At 43.4% G+C, this 20,705-nt stretch overlaps 1 protein-coding gene across 3 annotated transcripts in view; it reads left to right on the plus strand.

The window, feature by feature from the left end:
* Nucleotides 1–20,705, plus strand: part of LOC120996234 — a 142,310-nt gene that overhangs the window by 69,871 nt on the left and 51,734 nt on the right. For all 3 annotated transcript variants that reach the window (XM_040426019.1, XM_040426021.1, XM_040426022.1), the window contains exons 9-11: nt 3,901–3,929; nt 10,809–10,945; nt 11,622–11,674. In XM_040426019.1, coding sequence (XP_040281953.1) covers nt 3,901–3,929; nt 10,809–10,945; nt 11,622–11,674 — 219 coding nt within the window. The remainder of the gene's footprint in view (nt 1–3,900; nt 3,930–10,808; nt 10,946–11,621; nt 11,675–20,705) is intronic.

Consider the following 20,705-nt stretch of genomic DNA (forward strand, 5'->3'; position numbering starts at 1 on the left):
ATTTTACATCGAGCTGCAGGCCACACAGGAACTTTCCTTCAGTTCCAAGAGGTGGTCATCAAGGCCCTAATTTTCCAAAGTCAGGAAAGGGAGGGCCTGAGTACATCAGGAGGCATGGTGCCCATGTTGTACCAGGACAACATTTTCCTAGTCAAGTCCCACAAACAGCGAAGAGGGGAAAGACCCAAAAAAGATGTCGGGTTTGTTACAAAAGGGGAATACGAAAGGACACTATTTATCAGTGCGACACCTGCCCTGATAAACCTGGCCTCTGCATAAAGGATTGTTTCCGAACCTACCACTCATCTATGGATTATTAATTTCATCCTTTATGCTCCCTGTAATATTTCCACTTTATATCTTTGATTTAGTCCACCTTGCTTGCATATCCACTTTCCAACAACCGCTACATATTCTTTTCTGTGAGACAACTGTTAGGTCAAAAGTACCCTTTCCACCACTTAAAATGTTTGTACGGGGTGCTCTTTCCAAAATGGGGTCACTTCTTGGGGTTTTTAATTTCTGGGGACCTCAAGAATTTTTTTAATGCGACATGACACCTAAAATCCATGTCTGCCAATTCAGGCCTGCCAGCAAAATCCATATTATGCTGTTTGCCTACTGTGCGCCCATACAGCAGGCTACAAGCACATATGGGGTGTTTCCTGAACGGGGAGAAAATGGGGAACACATACTGGGGTGCATTTTCTCCTTTAACCCCTTGTGAAAGTGAAAAATTGGGGTCTGCTAGTAATTTTTCATTTTCACAAAGGTGTGCTTTGAAATCCTTAAACAAGTTTTTCTGCCTTCTGTGAGACACCCTTTCCACCACTTAAAATGTTGGTACAGGGGTGCTATTTCCAAAATGGGGTTACTTCTTGGGGTTTTTAATTTCTGGGGACCTCAGGAATCTTTTAAATGCGACATGGCACCTAAAATCCATGTCTGTTTATTCACGCCTGCAAAAAACATATTTTTCACTTTGCCTCCAGAGCCCTGCTGTGCTCCCACACAGCAGGCTACAAGCACATTTGGGGTGTTGCCGTATTTAGGGGAAAATGGGTTACAAAATGTGGGGTGCATTTTGTCCTGTTACCTCTTGTGAAAGTGAAAAATGTGGGTGTAAAGCAACCTTTTCTGGAAAAAAAAATTATTTTTCATTTTCACAGCCAAGTGTTTCCTAATTCTGTGAAATGTCTGATGGGTCAGAGTGCTAACTACACACCTTGAAATATTCCTTGAGGGGTGTCGTTTCCAGAATGGGGTCACTTTTTGGGGGTTTCCACTCATGGGGTACATCAGGGTGTATTCAATTACGAGATGGTGCCTGTCAATTATTCAGGAGAAATCTGCCTTCCAGAAGCCATTTTGTGCTCTTTTCCTTCTGACCCCTGTGGTACGCCCATATAGCAGTATACAAGCACATATGGGGTATTGCTGTAATCACGAGAAAATGGGCAACAAATTAGGGGGTGCATTTTCTCCAGTTCCCTCTTATGAAAGTGAAAAATTTGGGCCTAAAATCACTTTTGCTAGAAAAAAATATAATTTTTCCTTTTTTTACAGTCAAGTGTTTCCTAATTCTATGAAACACCTTTGGGGTCTAAGTGCTCACTACATGCCTTGAAAGATTCCTTGAGGGGTGTAGTTTCCAGAAGGGGGTCACTTTTTGGGATTTTTTTTGTGTAGGGGTGCATCAGGGTGTCTTCAATAGTGACATGTCGCTGGAAAATTATTCCAGCGAAATCTGCGCTCCAAAATCCATATGTTGCTCCCTGCACCCTGCTGTGTGCCCATACAGCAGTTCACGGCCACAAATCAGGTGTTTCTATAAACTGCAGAATCAGGGTATTAGATATTGACTTTTGTTTGGCTGTCAACCCTTGTTGTGTTACAGGAAAATATATATGAAAATGCTAAATCTGCCTAAAAAAGCTAAATTTAGATTTTTCATCTCCTTTTCATGTCATTCTTGTGAAACACCCAAAGGGTTAAAAAAGTTTGATAAATTACTTTTGAATAACTTGAGTAGTGTAGTTTCTAAAATGGGGTCATTTATTGTCATTTATATCATGTAAACCCCTAAAAGTGGCTAAATAACTGAATTGGTTCTTTAAAAAAATTGGTTTTGGAAAATTTCTGGAAAATCTAAAATTTGCATCTAAATTTTAAAGCCATCTGACAAACTAAAAAAATAAAGTTACATTTACAAAATGATGCCATAAAGTAGACATATGGGAAATGATGATTGATAACTATTTTATTAGGTTTTACTATATGTCTTAAACATAGAAAATTTCTAAAAAAGTAAATTTTTCAGAATTTTCAGTAAATTTTGATGTTTTTCCCAAATAAAGGAAAAAAAATATTGACTTAAATGTATAACTTACATAAAGTACAATGTGTCACGAGAAAACAGTCTCAGAATCGGTAAGATAAGTAAAAGCATTCCAAAGTTATTACCACATAAAGTGACACAGGTCAGATTTGCAAAAATAGGCCTGGGCAGGAAGGTGAAAACAGGCCTAGTGTAGAAGGGGTTAAACAATCCATTTTTGTTAGAGGGGGTTCCATAGTGAAAATATCATCACACCGATCGCTATAACAATGAGGGAGAAACGCTTGCATATCATCCTCCCTCTCCTCACTGCAGGAGACACAAGCGAGAAGGACTCAATAGAAAGTCTATGATCTTGATTCCATCTCCTGCAGTAAGGAGACGGCGTGCGTGTACTGGAGATAAGCGGGGGTCTCAGCACTCAGACCCCTACTGTTCAAAACTTTTGATATGTCACATTGAAAGTTTCCAGTACAGGGACACTTTAAAGGGCATCTGTCAGCAGATTTGTACCTATGACACTGGCTGACCTGTTACATGTGCACCTGGCAGCTGAAGGCTCATGGGCCCTGGTGCAAGAGTTCAGCTTTGGCCCCCCTTCCCTCAGTGCTCTGTGGCCAGGGAAGCACATAGGCTTCGTGCTGCCAGAGGCAAAAATTGAAATACCCCCCCATGACCTAACCCCTTCCCTCCATCCAGAGGTGTAACCTGACCAGCATGCACTTTCTATAATACTGGTGTCTTCTTATGTGGCACAAGTCTTTTTGGGCCCCCTCAGGCTTCTGGGCCCGGTAGAGACTGCTACCTCTGCACCCCCTATCGCTATGCCCCTGCACGTGCACTTAGCAGCTGGCGGCATCTGTGTTGGTCCCATGTTTAGATGTGCCCATATTGCTGAGAAAATGATGTTCTATTATATGCAAATGAGCTTCTAGGAGCAATGGGGGTGTTGTCCTAGAGGCTCTGCTCTCTCTGCAACCACCACATCCTCTCCACTTTGATTGACAGGGCCAGACAGTGAAAATGTCATGAACACCATTGAAGAAAACGTATCCGTCCCCATTGGCTTACATTGTGAGTCATGATGGATCCGTCTTGCCAGGACGCACTCCAAAACGCTGCCTGCAGCACTTTTGTGTGCGTCATGGGAATGCAACCAAACGGAACGGAGTGCATTCTGGTGGACTCAGTTTTGTTCAGTTAAGTTTTGTGCCCATTAACAATGAATGGGGACAAAACTGAAGCGTTTTCCTCCGCTATTAAGACCCTATGACGGATCTCAATAGCGGAAATTGAAAACGCTGGTGTGAAAGTAGCCTAATAGGTCAGACGCTTTCATAGGTACAAAGCTGCTGATGGGTGCCCTTTAAGCCGTGTTCATTTCAGTTTTTGCAAAATTGAGCATTTTTTATTATTCTTCCTTCAGAAGCCTCTAGTACTGTGCCTAAAAATACAAATGCAAATATTGGTCTCTGTGAACAGGATGTAAGTGGGGAAAGTGCTTGTACATTCTCTCTCTGTTTGGTGCAGGGTTTAACAAATGATATGCTTTACATTTCTAGGAAGCTCTCCCCTCCTCGTCTGGCCAACAGTAAGTTTTTGCAGATTCTATTGAAATCAAAGTATAAGCTAATTGTAGAAGTGAAATACACTGCGGTGCAGCACTGTTCATGTCCTTACACTGGAATTTTATTTTCAATATTTATGTAATAAAGGGTAAATGAAGTTTTAGATTTTTTTCATAGATTTTATTGAAGCTATGTTCAGTATGTCTGTATACCAAAAAAGTATAGAGTTGTATACTGTAAGGTAACCGTTGTCTTCTGTTGTGAACACATAGGCTAAAAGTGTGTCCTCTGAGCATTGATAGGACTATATCTGGATATACATGTACAGTCACCATGAATTAGAAGCAGTTGGCAATGTAGGCCCAGTCTGGCCCCGCACTCAGTGCTGCCATTGTCATACTGTGCAGGGACATCCCCCAACTGGTAACACACATCTATACACATTGCAAACTGGTAGAAATTCACAACACAAGCAAAAACAAATGCACAACAAAGTCATAAGAATAGATACTCAAGAATTGTTATTTCATGGGGAATGCAGGTAGTTACTAAAAGAAACATGTCAGGAGAGGTTGCAGGTAGGGTTGTTGCCGGTATCGAAATTTCGATACCCAATCAATACTTTTGTCCCGGTATCGATACGATACCGTGATTTCCATTTTTTTGATACTGGGCTGAGCTGCTGCGCAGTCTAGTATCTCTGAACATGAGAGCGCTGCTGTCAGCGCGCCATGTTCCCTCAGCAGCACAGGGGAGAAGGAAGCAGTCTCTCCCTCCCCCTGTGCTGCTGCCACCAATGAACGGAGAGAGGGGCGGAGGAGGGGCGGGAGCACTGCGCCTCCAATGATAGGACTTTTCCTACACAGAGCGGCGCCCAGAGATGTCCCAGCACTTACTGATCTGCTGCCAGTACCCGCCTCCTGTATTAAGAGGTAATCATCATTGGTGGCGCAGTGCGCGCTCCCCCAACCCCCCCCCCCACCCCATTAAAATCATTGGTGGTACAGTGCGCCCCCACCCTCAACCCCCCACCCCATTAAAATCATTGGTGGCACAGTGCACCCGCCCCTCTCAACCCCCCAGTATTAAAATCATTGGTGGCAGTGGCCACAGGGTCCCCTCCGCCCCTCCTCATTGGTGGCAGTGGCAGCTTCTGATCGGAGCCCCAGCAGTGTAATCCTGAGGCTCCGATCGGTTACCATGACAGCCAGGACGCTCCTGAAGCCCTGGCTGCCATGGTAACATCCCTGATGCTGTGTGCACAGAGCAGCAGGGAGAGTGTAAGGTCCTACTCACCCTAATAGAGCTCTATCAGAATGAATAGGACAAGGGATGAAAAAAATCCCAGGTTCTGGCCCCTAAGGGGGGAAATAGTTATTAAATAAAAAATGTAAAAAATAAAAAAATAAAGTAAAAAAAAAAAAACGCACCAAAATATTAAGTATGAATCACCCCCTTTCCCAATTTCACATATAAAATGTATAAACAATAAACATATTACATATCGCCACGTCAGAAAAGTCCAAACTATTAAAATATATAAAAAATCTATGCGGTGAACGCCGGAACAGAAAATTTTTATAACTGCGCGATTAACCATTTTTTTAAATGCAGAATGCACGTGGCTTTTTTTGTTTATTTTTTCGTGTGGTATCGAATGGTATCGAGTATCGCAATACTTTTTTATTGTATCGAAACCGAATAAAAAAATTGGTATTGCAACAACTTTAGTTGCAGGTCCTCCTACAGATGATTTAAAGGGGTTTTCTCCTCAGGATAGGTCATAAATATCCAATTTATAGGGGTATGACACACCGCACCGCCACCGGTTAGCTGTTTGAAGAGGCCATGGTGCTCCACTAAGTGAAGTACATGCTATACATTGTATAGTGGCTGTGCTTGGTATTGCATGTCAGGCCCATTCACTTGAATGGGAATGAGCTGCACATAGATCATGTGACCAATGAACGTGACATCACTGGACTAAGAAGAGACAGCAGCACTCACCGGTGTGCTGCAGTTTCTTCGAAAAGGAGACCACAAAGGGTGCTAGGTGTCGGCCCCCCACCAATCAGATATTGATGACCTATAGTATTCTACTTCAGGAAAATCCCTTTAAACCAGTGGTGCACAACCCGCGGGCCGCATGCGGTCCCCAGAGCCGAGGCCCCTGTCCTCCTGGACATAAACATAGCTGATCTCCTTTGGATGCCCCACTTACAGTGGAAATAGTGCAAATAGTCAGTGACCTCTTGGGGACCAATTATGCAGAAAAAAATATAAAGAAATAAGTTTAAAAAAAAACACAAATAAAAGAAAAAAAGAATTAAAATGTGGCAAAAAAATTTCAAATTATAGAAAAAAATTGAATAAAAATAAAAGGAAAAATTGCAAAATAAGAGTGTTCACTATCCCCTAACAGTCTTTTTATGATTACTTGGGATACACATTATGTGGCAAAAATATATTAAAAAAAATAATAGAAAATAAAAAAGAAAATAAAAGAAAATAGTAGGGTGTTCATTGTCCCCCAACAGTCTTTTTATGACCTCTTGGGGGACATATTATGTGGCAAAAATATATTTAAATAAGTAATAAATCAATTATAAAAAAAATAATACAACAAAATATTAATAAAATACAAATCAAAGTAAAAAAAAAAAGGAAAAAGTGAAAAATTAACAAAAAGTGTCAGTGTATTTGTAGTAGGGTTGCATCGGGTATCGAATTATCGATACCCAATCGATACTTTTGTACCGGTATCTATTAGATACCGGTATTTGCCATTTACCGATACTTGGCTGCGCTACTGCTCTCAGCGCGCTCAGCAGCACAGGGGAGAAGGAGTCACTCTTTCCATCCCCCCTGTGGTGCTGCTGCCGATGCCACCAATGAGGAGAGAGTGGCGGAGGAGGGGAGGGGCTGTGGCCACTGCGCCACCATTGAAGCGAAGTTATATCATTAATACAAATACAGGAGGCGGGTGCCGGTTGCAGAAACACATAGCCGGCACGCGACTGGGAGCCGCGATCAGCGGCAGTTAACCCCTCAGGTGCAGCATTAGTGGCGCAGTGTGCTCCCAACCCCCCAGTATGAAATCATTGGTGGCAGTGGCCACAGGGTCCCCTCACCCCGCTTCATTGGTAGTGCAGTGATAGTTGTGATCAGAGTTCCAGAGGCCGCACACTGGCCACCAATGTTGTTAATGCTATAGAGGGAGGGGGGGCCAATGGGGGGCGCACACTGTGCCACCAACGATTTATTACAATAGAGGGAGGAAGGGGGGGGGGGGCGCACACTGTGCCACCAACGAATTATTACAATGGGGGGGGGGGGGGGGGGGCGCCCTGGCCACCAATGATATTCAAACTGGGGGGGGGGGGGGGGGGGGTCTGCCCCCTGCTGCCTGGCAGCCCTGATCTCTTACAGGGGGATATGATAGTACAATTAACCCCTTCAGGTGCGGCACCTGAGGGGTTAATTGTGCTGATCACGGCCCCCTGTAAGAGATCGGATGCTGCTAGGCAGCAGGGGGCAGTCATGTACACACTTTGTAGTATATTCTAACTAGAAGCGTCCCCATAACTCATATCCGACAGTATATTCTAACATAGAGGCGTTCCCATGGTGATGGGGACGCTTCAAGTTAAAATATACCATCGGATTGGAGAAAACTCCGATCCGATGGTATAAAAGGGACTCCAGACTTTACATTGAAAGTCAATGGGGACGGATCCGTTTGAAATGGCACCATATTGTGTCAACGTCAAACGGATCCGTCCCCATTGACTTGCATTGTAATTCAGGACGGATCCGTTTGGCTCCGCACGGCCAGGCGGACACCAAAACGACTTTTTTTTCATGTCCGTGGATCCTTCAAAAATCAAGGAAGACCCACGGACGAAAAAACGGTCACGGATCACGGACCTACGGACCCCGTTTTTGCGGACCGTGAAAAAAAAACGTCCATGTGCATGAGGCCTAAGGCCTCCTGCACACGAACGTGTGTGCCCCGTGGTCGTGCTGTGGCCCGCAAAATGCAGGCTACAATGCACGAACACCCATGGGGCAGCTGCAGCAGATCACTTTAATGGGTCCGCGATCCGGCCGTTCCGCAAGGGATTAAAATATCCCAGGTTCTAGCCCCTAAGGGGGCTAATAGTTATTAAAAAAAAAAAAAAGTTTAAAACCCCCCAAAAAATAATATTAAGTATAAATCACCCCCTTTCCCAATTTTACATATAAAATATATAAACAATAAATAAATAAACATATTACATATCGCCACATCTGAAAAGTCCAAATTATTAAAATATAAAAAAATATCTCCTATGCGGTAAACACCGTAACAGGGATAAAAAAAAAAAAAACTGCGCGATTCGCCGTTTTTTAGTCACCTTGTCCCCCCAAAAAATAGGATAGGACTGTTCGATTATGGGCCGGACGTCCATAAAATGCAGAATGCACACGGTGAGTATCGCAATACTTTTTTATGGTATCGAAATCGATTTAAAATTTTGGTATCGTGACAACCCTAATTTGTAGCAAAAATATATTAAAAATTAAGTTAAAAAATTATAAAATACATAAAAGAAAAAACACCCATACCCACCACAACTGTCGCCATTATTGCCCCATTCATGTGAAACTATACATAGAGTCTATTTTCACACTGGCGTTTTGGTTTCCGTTTGTGAGATCCGTTCAGGGATCTCGCAAGCGGTCTAAAACGGATCAGTTTTGCCCTAATGCATTCTGAATGGAAAAGGATCCGCTGAGAATGCATCAGTTTGCCTCCGTTCCGCCTCTATTCCGCTTTGGAGGCGGACACCAAAACGCTGCTGACAAAACTGACCCAAACGGATCCGTTCTGACACACAATGTAAGTCAATGGGGACGGATCCGTTTTCACTGGCACAATCTGGCACAATAGAAAATGGATCCGTCCCCCATTGACTTTCAATGGTGTTCAGGACGGCTCCGTCATGGCTATGTTAAAGATAATACAAACGGATCCGTTCTGAACGGATGCAGACGGTTGTATTATATGAACGGATGCGTTTCTGCAGATCCATGACGGATCCGCACCAAACGCGAGTGTGAAAGTAGCCTTATATAACAAAACGACCGCCACAAAATAGGGAACTAATTATAAAAATTTGTTTCGGTGTGAAATTGCATATTTAAAGGATAAGGAGCTATAGTTTGAAAAAAAAAAATTATAATTTTTCAAAATGTTTTGTACAGTTTCCCCCAAATAAAACAAAAAAATTGGTAATCCCAACACATAAAAAAGTTACAACTGTTCGAACCACCACGTGCGCTAAATCACAAAAAAAAGTGTCTGTTCAGGCCTGGTTATTAAAGTGTTAACCAATAAGCGATTTCCCCACTAGTAAGGTAAAATGCTTACTGGTTATTACATGGCACCTGTAACTGGCAGGAGGTGGTAATAACCAGTGACGGAAATCGCTGATTTATGAATAGGAGGCAGGAAGGAAATGTCGCCACTTTTCCGTAAAAATTACTTTTAACAAGTTCCTGCAGCATGACCCCTGAAACAGAAGATTCATACTTACCTGCTTCATGCCCCCTGCCTCCATCTTCCGGTTCATGCACTTTTACACCTGTCAGTGCATGGCCATGGTCACATACACCGCTCCAGTCAATGACTGGCTGCAGCAGTGACACCCTGCTTGTGGCCACATCACCGCTGAAGCCAGTGATTGGCTGGAGAGGTTCATGTGACCATGGCCATGCACTGCCAAGTAAAAACAGCGCGGGGAGCAGGTAAGTATAACTCTTCGGTTTCAGGTGCCATGCTGCAAGAACTGGTTAAAAATTCATTTTTACTGGGAAATCCCATTAAGCCCCTAATACACTGCGAGATATTCAGGTCAATTACTGGGACTAAGTGTTCATGATAACTGGCCTGTATAATCGCGCCGCACATCTCTCTGTGTAATCAGGGATGTGCTACCGATAATCAATATAACTGTGGACTCGTTTGAACATAAGGTACTGTTCTCTTAAAGGGGTTGTCTCACTTCAGCAAATAGAATTTATCATGTAGATTAAGTGTTTTTTTTATTTTTTTTATTAACTCGGATAACCCCTTTAAGTTAATTCGAGCCACTTACTAATGTATTGTGATTGTTCATTTTGCTTCCTTTGCTTGATTCATTTTTCCAGGGCTCATTTCCATGGTTATGACCACCCTTAAATCCAGTAAAGGTGGCCATGCTTGCACCTCATAGGAAAAAGCGCCTGCTTATGCACACTCCCATGGTCCTGGCCATTAGATAGGATTGCAGGGTGGTCGTAACCCCTGTAAAACAAACAGTATATAATGTGATGGAAAAATTAATCAGGTCAGCAAAGGAGGCAATATGGATAATAACAATACATTAGTAAGTGCCTTGTATTAAACGGGTTATCCAAGACTAAAAAATGTCCCCCATCTGCCCGGGCCCCTCATACTGAATCTACTTACATGGCTCCCGCTATGCTAGGGAGGCTCGTCCACGTCACCGCCCGCCATTGGCTGCTCCCCCCCCCCGCTGACGGGGAGAAGCAGCTGCGGCAGTGCAGGGACCAGGAGCGGTGCAAGGAGCCAGGTAAGTAGATTCAGTGTGAGGGGCACGGGCAGATGGGGGACAGTTTTTTTGTCTCGGATAACCCCTTTAACTTTCTCTACATGATAAATGCCATTTACTAAAGTGAGACAACCTCTTTAAGTGATAAATAGTAAAACGTATGCAGCCACTTGAGTGCACCCCCACCCACATTTCTGGCAGTGACGAGGAGCTGTGTGTGTATATGTATGTATGAGGTGTTCTCTTGTTTATATGGTTTTATAATTCTTTCAACCATTAACTTATCAATTGTTATTTGACATCCAGCATGAGCTCGGGCACAGCTTTAGAAGAAAGTGGCACAGCTTCAGAAGAAAGTGGCACAGCTTCAGAAGAAAGTGGCACAGCTTCAGAAGAAAGTGATTCTATACTGAATCCAAAAGTGAATAAAGTTTTCTCTCTCAGTGGGTATTTTATATTCTACTTCTTTCTACTGATGATAGATTTTGTGCTTTTGGTGAAAGTTGGTTTGGGGATGAGGCTTCCATTTAAATTTTTATCACCCCATGTGTAAGTCTGGAATCACAATAAGAAGTTCATGATCCAGTTTATAGGAAATGAAATGCTGCGTAACCACTATCCTCCAGATATCCCTTTACCTCTGACCACAGAAAGTCCAAGCCGCCGAAGAAGGTCCCTATGGACTGAAACGTCCGGCTCATATATGGATAGTGGTTACGCAGCATTTAATTTCCTATAAACTGGATCATGAACCTCTTATTGTGAAAATCACTAAATAAAATGACCTTTAAATTGCAAAGAATATTCTGTGTGCCGCATATTTATACTATTGTTGGATGAGTAAAACCGTGTGCGGTACTCCATTCTCTAATATACTTAGTCTGGATTCAGACCATATTCAGAGATGCACGGCTTCCTTTCTATTCACTGCGGGGCCCTGTTCTTTCAATAGGAGAGGGTCCTATATGTGGGACCCGCACCTGTTGGACATTTCTGGCATACCCTATCGATATACTGTACCCCTTTAAAAGAGGATGGCTTGAGTAAATCTAGCTGCATCATACAGAAATGAGTGACAATTCCATTATTTTAATTTATAATGTGTATTTCATTGCAAAGGTGGATTTCCAAAAAGAAAAAAGTATCGTTCAAAGAGGAAACGTAATGAGAAGGTATGCCTATTACAGCACTTTACTGGACCAATAAATGTTATCAGTAAGAAAATAAGCATTTTACACACACAAAGTATTTTTGGACAGATTATTTTTTTTTTATCAGATGAGAACAGATGCAAAAATATATCCATTATGCCTGGATCCATTTAGGGTACATTCACAAGGATACCGGATGCCAGCCCTATGATAGAAATGCCTATTCTTGCCCGGAATTGCGGGCAAGAATAGGACACATTCTTTTTTGTGGGGCCGTGGAACGGAAGTACAGATGCAGACAGCACACGGTGTGAATGCATGGGTCCGCACCCATTCTGCAGAGTTGCAGAACAGATGCGGACCCAGAAATACAGTCTTGTGAATGGACCCTAGAGAGGCGTTTCCTGGGAATCATAAGACTCTATAGGGGGCAGCTTGGAACCTCTTTTGGACGGGGGATGTAGAAGCAGGACTCTTGTATTTTCCCTAGTTTCACTGAGCAGAACAGCTCTTGCAGCATCTTGGGGACCGGTATGCTGATGTATGTATTACTTCTTGGCTGAATTCCACCACCATGTCAGAAGCTGCAGGAGATGGAGCAGAGTAAACTCCAGACCCTCCTGCCTGGAACGAGGTGCATTAATTAGTTTTGCTCTTTTGAGCTCTGTCTGTGTTCTGTTGCTGCTGCTTGTTTTATCCTATTGTATTTGCAGTGTAGGGAGGCCCCCCAAAAAGCCACCTCTGTGACCCATAACAAAGAGTATGCAGTTTGCAGAAAGAATCTGGTGTCTGGTTATGTTAAGAATCTGTGTTCCTCATTTATTGATTATGTGGCCTCCACAACAAACAGTATTAAACAGAGGAAGTAACAAAATTCACTTAAATGTTCACTGTTATTTCAACAAGCTTTGCATAAATCACTAGTACAGGTACAAAAAAATCTAAAGTTTAAGACCACTTAAAAAATGGCAAAAAATCTTATTTTACATTGTTGGATCTTAACAAGGTTCCAAGTAGAGCTTCAACATGCAACAAGAAGAAATGGGAGTGAGACAAAACATTTTTTGAGCATTCAATTAATTAAAAGTAACGATTAAGGGGGCGTGGCCTACCACCGCATGGAGTGAGTCGCACTCTTCGGAGCTCCCGTCGGTATCCTGATTAAATAGTACAGCAGCGATCCTGTGACACTTCAATTCCTCCCACCGGGGACCGGGTGTGAGCGGGGACAAAAAGTGTGAGAGCGGCAGGCCCGTGAAAAAGGAGAATAAACCGGCGCGGCAAGACAAGCCAGAGCCTGAGCAACATGGCGCCGAACGGAAGGAGGAGGCAGCGCAGCAGGATGCGGTGAGCAGACAGGCAGCGGCGCGGCTGAGCAGATATGCTAGAGTGGTGGCAGCAGAGGAGAACTGGGCTGATGAAAAAGAGGATGAGATGCCTGAAACCCTGGATCAGGAGGTGGGTTCCTCTGATGAGGAAGAACAAGTACTGCCTGGTCAGCAATCCTCAGTTGCTAACAGCCCTGTTAAAGAGACAGAGACCCCTAAAAAAGGGCCAGTATCAGAACCTACCCTGAAAGATATAATGATGGCTGTTTCTAGCTGTAATACCACCCTCAAGGCTCTTACTGTTCAAGTTGGTAGCCTCCGCTCAGATGTTTCCATAATCAGACATGATCTGCACAAAATATCGGAGCACACTTCCGAATTGGAGAAGAGGGTATCCACAATAGAGGATGAGATTCAGCCCCTTCAGGCAGACAGCAGGGCAGTGAACAAGGATATTGCTGCACTGTATGCCAAAACCGACGATTTGGAAAATAGATTGCGGAGAAATAATATCCGAATAGTGGGAGTGCGAGGGAGCGAACGCTACTGAGTTTATTGAAAAATGGCTTCACCAACTTTTTCATGATAAAGGACTGTCGTCACTTTATGCCGTGGAAATGGCGCACAGGGTGCCCATGAGACCACTACCGCCGGGAAGACCTCCAAGACCCATACTTGCAAAGATTCTAAACTTCAGAGATAGGGACGCTATCCTGAGAATGTCCAGAGATTGTGCGGACATGTCCCTGAACGGCGTTAAAGTATCTATCTATACGGATTATTCCAATGAAGTCCAAAGACGGAGGAATCGTTTCCTGGATGTTAAAAGGAGACTTAGAGGGCTGCAAGTCCAATATGCTATGCTGTTCCCTGCCAGATTAAGGGTGGTGGCGCTGGGCTCTACGAGATTCTTTGAAGACCCAGAGGAAGCTGCGCATTGGTTGGATATCCATGAACGGCAGTTGAGAGACTGCATCAAAGACACCTGAAGCGTAAAGTGCCGAAGATGGACACTTGAGTATACCTATACTTACAGTCATGTGAAAAAATTAGGACACCCTTTGAAAGCATGTGGTTCTTTGTAACATTTTTAATAAATGGTTATTTCATCTCCGTTTCAACAATACAGAGAGATTAAAGTAATCCAACTAAACAAAGAAAACTGAAGAAAAGTCTTTTCAAGATCTTCTGTAAATGTCATTCTACAAAAATGCCTATTCTAACTGAGGAAAAAGATAGGACACCCTCACATGTATTCCCTCTTAAATTGGCTCAGATCTCACACAGGTATATCACACCAGGTGCACATAATTAGTAGATCGTTACTCTGCATGTTGAATGAGGCTTGCCCTATTTAAACCTCAGACATTTAGTTTGGTGTGCTCCTGACTGTTGAAGTGAGAGTGAGCACCATGGTGAGAGCAAAAGAGCTGTCAGAGGACTTCAGAAAAAAGATTGTAGCAGCCTATGAGTCTGGGAAGGGATTTAAAAAGATCTCAAAAGATTTTGAAATCAGCCATTCCACTGTCCGGAAGATAGTCTACAAGTGGAGGGCTTTCAAAACAACTGCCAACATGCCCAGGACTGGTCGCCCCAGCAAGTTCACCCCAAGAGCAGACCGCAAGATGCTAAAAGAGGTATCCAAAAACCCTAAAGTGTCATCTCGAGAACTACAGCAGGCTCTGGCTACTGTTGATGTAGAAGTACATGCCTCTACAATCAGAAAGAGACTGTACAAGTTTAACTTGCATGGGAGGTGTGCAAGGAGGAAACCTTTGCTTTCCAAGAGAAACATCGAGGCCAGACTGACATTTGCCAGCGATAAAGTTGACAAAGACCAGGACTTCTGGAATAATGTTCTTTGGACAGATGAGTCCAAAATTGAATTATTTGGACACAACAGCAGAGGACATGTTTGGCGTAAACCAAACACAGCATTCCAAGAAAAGAACCTCATACCAACTGTGAAGCATGGAGGTGGAAGTGTCATGGTTTGGGGCTGCTTTGCTGCAGCAGGACCTGGTAAGCTCACCATCATAGAATCCACGATGAATTCTACTGTGTATCAGAAGGTGCTTGAAGAACATGTGAGACCATCAGTTAGAAAATTAAAGCTGAAGCGGAACTGGACCATGCAACATGACAATGACCCAAAACATACTAGTAAATCAACCAAAGATTGGCTGAAAAAGAAGAAATGGAGAGTCCTGGAATGGCCAAGTCAAAGTCCAGATTTGAATCCCATTGAGATGCTGTGGGGTGACTTGAAAAGGGCTGTACGTGCAAGAAACCCCTCAAACATCTCACAGCTGAAAAAGTTCTGCATTGAGGAGTGGGGTAAAATTTCCTCAGACCGATGTCGAAGACTGGTAGATGGCTACAAGAACCGTCTCACTGCAGTTATTTCAGCCAAAGGAGGTAACACTCGCTATTAGGGGCAAGGGTGTCCTATCTTTTTCCTCAGTTAGAATAGGCATTTTTGTAGAATGACATTTACAGAAGATCTTGAAAAGACTTTTCTTCAGTTTTCTTTGTTTAGTTGGATTACTTTAATCTCTCTGTATTGTTGAAACGGAGATGAAATAACCATTTATTAAAAATGTTACAAAAAACCACATGCTTTCAAAGGGTGTCCTAATTTTTTCACATGACTGTATGTGCTCTGGTTATTGGTTCCTGTTGGGACTTGTTATTTTTTCGTGTTTACATAAAATCCTTGGTGGCGGGAGAAGGAGCAGAATGGGTATTTGCCGACTATTTGAGAGGAAGCGGTTTTACCCAAGAGGGAGTGTGTGTATCGTATTCTTTCTATACGTGTTTTTTTTTTTTTTTAATCTTTCCAATGGTGGGCATGTTACTAAGTAGAAGCCCCAAATTTGGATTCGTAAATCCAAGTGTTATATGTGCACTTATATGCTATGTTCATTCGGGGGGGGGAATTTGGGACATGTTTACTGTATAAAGGTGTGCCTGGTTGCGCTGGGATTTTGGTATCCCCGAGAGGTTATAATGTAAAGTGCTGTTCTATTTTAACATCTCATCATGTCACGCGGGGTCACTATAATTAGCTGGAATGTGAGAGGCATGGCAGACGTGCGTAAGCGACACTGTATTTTCCACTATTTGCAGAGATTTCAACCAGCTATACTTTGTCTACAAGAGACGCACTTAACTGGTGAGACTATACAGTGGATGAATAAGCCATGGGTGGGACATGCTGTGCACGCTGTCATGTCCTCTCACCCCAGGGGCGTGAGTGTGCTAATACATAAAAGCATTTGCTTTGAGGCTATTAAGGAAGTAGTGGATGACGAGGGAAGATTTGTATGCCTTTTTTGTAAAATTGATGGGGTTCAGGTAGTGCTGGTAGCGGTATATATTCCTCCCCCGTTTGCTTCACCCTTGATGAGACGGATTATGAACTTTATGGCGGATTTCCCTGGGGTGCCCTGGTTGCTTCTGGGAGACTTTAACTGTACACCTGACGATCACTTAGATAGATGTAGGATAGAGGGAGGGGGCAGTACGGCGCTGAAAAATATTATGAGGGAGACAGGGTTGTTAGATGCTTGGAGACTGCGCCACCCTACTTCTGTAGATCGGCCACACATCACTCACTGTCACGCATAGATCTGGCACTGGTTAATGATGCAATGTTACCGTTGCTCCATACTGTTGCGTATCAACCTCGGTCGTTGTCGGATCATTCGCCTATGCAGGTGTGTGTAAACTTTGCAATGGTTCAACAAAAACTGACTATATGGAAATGCAATCCGTACTGGTTGCAGATCTTGGGGGACCTGTCAGGTATGGCGAAAGATATAAAGGCCTTTTTTACCATTAATAGAGGGACGGCTTCTCCACCCATGGTATGGGACGCCATGAAAGCATACCTTAGAAGGCTACTGATCAAAGATATCAGTCTACATAAAAGTAAATCGCGAGAAGCTGATGTTAGGGCCCACCTATTGGTTTCAGAAGCAGAACAGGCGTTTCAGTTAGCCCCCACATTAGAAAATAGCAGGACCCTTGAGGCAGCACAGGAACAATTGAGATGTCACCTAATGCAGGCGGCCGAACGTAAGAGAAGCTTTTATCAAATGAGGACATGGGAGGAAGGAGAAAGAGTGGGACACTTACTTTCTGTCGTCTCTAAAGCTCAGCGTGGGACAACGTGTATTCAGGAGCTGGTAGATAGCAGGGGGACGTCTAGGCAGGACACACAGGGCATTTTGGAAGTTCTTAAGGATTTCTACGCCTCTCTGTACTCGTCTATGACTTCCAGCACAGTGGAAGAAATGGTTGGTTTCTTGGAGGAAGCTGAGCTGCCTAAGTTGTCGGACGAAGATAGGGGAAAACTAGACAAACCAATTACGATAGAGGAGCTGGAGGAAGCGCTTTGAGACATGGCAAGAGATAAGGCCCCAGGGGTGGATGGACTCCCAATGGAAGTCTATAAGGTATTTCAAGGGATATTGTTACCTGAACTGCTTAAGGTATTTGAATTCTCCCTGGAAGCTGGGTCGCTGCCGCCTTCTATCCAAGAAGCACTAATTGTAGTCATACCGAAGCCTGGGAAGGATCCCAAGTATCCGGATTCCTACAGGCCAATATCGCTGTTGACAGTAGATGTAAAACTGCTAGCGAAGGTGTTGGCGACACGGTTGTCTAGGTTGATTCTCACCATAGTGCATCCGGATCAAACAGGCTTTATGCCCGGCAAATCTACTGCCATTAATGTCCGGAGATTGTATACCAGTTTACAGATTCCAGGGGAGGATAGTGGGGATAGAGCTGTGCTGGCGCTTGACGCTGCCAAGGCGTTTGATAGTATTGAATGGAAATATCTCTGGACGGTTCTGAACTGTATGGGCTTTGGTACTCAATTTATTAGATGGGTCCAGGTGCTTTATTCCACTCCATGAGCACGGATTAGAGCCAACGGAGGAATATCTGACTACATTAATTTGCAAAGAGGTACTAGGCAAGGTTGCCCACTGTCGCCTCTATTATTCGCATTAGCGATAGAACCCCTGGCAGCGTCGATCCGTAAATCACAGCAAATCAAGGGATTCCAATATGGCTCTATACAAAATAAAGTTTCTCTATATGCAGACGACACCCTGTTATTTTTGAGGGATACTAATTCCTCTTTGAACGCTGTTATGTCCCTTATTGATAGGTTTGGGGTTTTTTCTGGTCTTACCATTAATTGGCAGAAGTCAGCGTTGATGCCTATAGATGGTCAGGACTTATTGAACATGCCGAGTACTGGTGTGGTACCATGGGTGACGAAAATTAAATATCTGGGGATATATGTTACCCCTAGAATTTTGGATTTTGAGGAACTTAACCTGAATTCGCTCTTGGCTAGGTTTAGGCTTAAGGTCAAGACATGGTGCCGATTATTTCTTTCTGTAGTGGGTAGAGTTAATCTACTGAAAATGGTGTTGATGCCACAATTACTATATATATTAAATAATGCTCCGATCTGGATACCTTTGGACAGGTTCCGGAGGATCAACACTATTTTTAGGGAATTGATATGGAAGGGCGGTAGGGCACGGATTAGGTTGGAGACGCTGCAATACCCTAAGACGGAGGGGGGACTGGCGGTGCCCAATGTGTGGCTTTATTATCTTGCTGCACAGAGCCAACATTATCAGGGATGGATGGAGGGCAACCTTCAGGAGACTACGTGCCAAATATTACAACAATGGCTAGGTAAAAGAGACCTTATGTGTATCCTGGAAGGAGCTGGGGTTACTTTAAGGAAAGAGAAATTGCCATTGATAGATCTCATGAAGAAAACGTGGGCCAAAATTAAACAACTGAGAGGAATAGGAGGTGTAAGTGAACTCTCGCCAATTTGGAATAACAATATATTGCCGGAGTTCTTACACTTTTCTACATCTAAGAACTAGGAGTCCAGAGGGGTGTGGAGAATAGGGAACTTACTTGAGGGAAATGTCTTTAAGTCGTTCCAGGATATGCAGGAAGAATTTAATATCCCACGTAATTGCTTTTATCAGTATCTCCAACTTAGACATGCGTATGAGACCACTATAAGGACGGGCTGCTTAGTGGCTAAAGTGGAGGCAGTTCAAAAGCTGATTTTGATGGGAGGTAGCAGGAGAGGTTTGATATCCCAAGTGTATGCTCTGTTGTTGGAAAAATTCCTTGCTGCTTTTCCATTGTCGAGAATGAGTAAATGGGAAAGAGATGTAGGAGAGATTCCGAAAAATCAATGGGCTGATATACTGGAAGCAGTGCCAAAGGTGTCCCTGAGTGAGCAGGGCAAGCTGTCGCAACTCTTTATCCTACACGGAGTGTATAAAACACCGGTGTTTTTGCATAGGGTTGGATGTAGGGCTGATGCAAAGTGTCCTAGGTGTTCGGAAGAGCCTGCGGACTTACTGCATATGCTTTGGACTTGCCCAGTTATTGCACGCTACTGGGAAGAGATACTAGACTTGATACACAAGCGTATGGAGTTAAGGGTGCAAAGTGACCTGAAAGTATGTATAGTGGGATATGTCTCGGAGCTCGCAACTACTGAATTTGCTAAAATTGCTATAGGTAGACTGTTGTATGTTGCCAGGAAATTAGTGGCGCTACATTGGATTCAGAGTAACCCACCGGCACTAGGCGAATTTGTAAGGAAGGTTCATGATATGTTGATGGCAGAGAAGAGAGTTTTCACTAAGAGAGGATGCCCTCAAAAGTTCGATAAAATTTGGGGCGATTGGCTGGCGCATAGCCCGATAGTTGTGTGATTTTTTTTAAGAAACTTGAATGAGCGACAACCAGGCATTCCAGTTAATTATATGTTTGGGTGGGTTAGGATGGGGGGGGGGAGTTACAGGAGTTTTCTTACTTGCCTTTTGGAATAATATGTACACATGTAATAGAGATATTTATATGTCTTTATGCTACCATGTAATTTTACGCTGTAGTGTAATTGTATGATCTGGAAACAAACAAAGTCATGTGAATATTGTTTCATAACTTTACCTTACATGTAACAATAAAAAAGATTTGAAAAAAAATAAAAAAATAACGATTAAACTGAAACAGGCTGTTTTTCAGCTGATCCAAATTTTAGGACCACATGCCTTTAAAAGGCCAAATCTGTGCAAAGATGTGGATTCATTGTCATTTTCTGTCAGGTAGTCACATGTTGTGATGGCAAAGGCAAAAAAACTCTCCCTTTTTGAACGTGGTCGGGTTGTTGAACTGCATAAGCAGGGTCTGTCACAGCGCGCCATCGCTGCTGAGGTGGGACGCAGTAAGACAGTCATTTGGAATTTCTTAAATTATCCTGAGTGTTATGGAACTAAAAAGTCAAGTGGAAGACCCAAAAAAATGTCATCAGCACTGAGCCGGAGGATCCAATTGGCTGTCCGTCAAGACACTGGACGATCCTCGACCCACATTAAGGCCCTTACTGGTGCTGACTGCACCCCCATAACTATCAGACGTTATCTGAGACTAAAGGGCTTCAAAAACAAAAAACGTCTTCAAAGACCTCGTCTCCTTGAACGCCACAGAACTGCTCGTTTGGACTTTGCAAGAGAGCACCAAACATGGGACATTCAAAGGTGGAAGAAAGTTTTATTCTCTGATGATAATTTTTTTTACCTTGATGGTCCTGATGGTTTCCAACGTTACTGGCATGACAAGCAGATCCCACCTGAGATGTTTTCTACGTGTCACAGTGGAGG

Source organism: Bufo bufo, chromosome 3, assembly GCF_905171765.1.
Source record: "Bufo bufo chromosome 3, aBufBuf1.1, whole genome shotgun sequence".
Taxonomy (NCBI): Eukaryota; Metazoa; Chordata; class Amphibia; order Anura; family Bufonidae; genus Bufo; species Bufo bufo.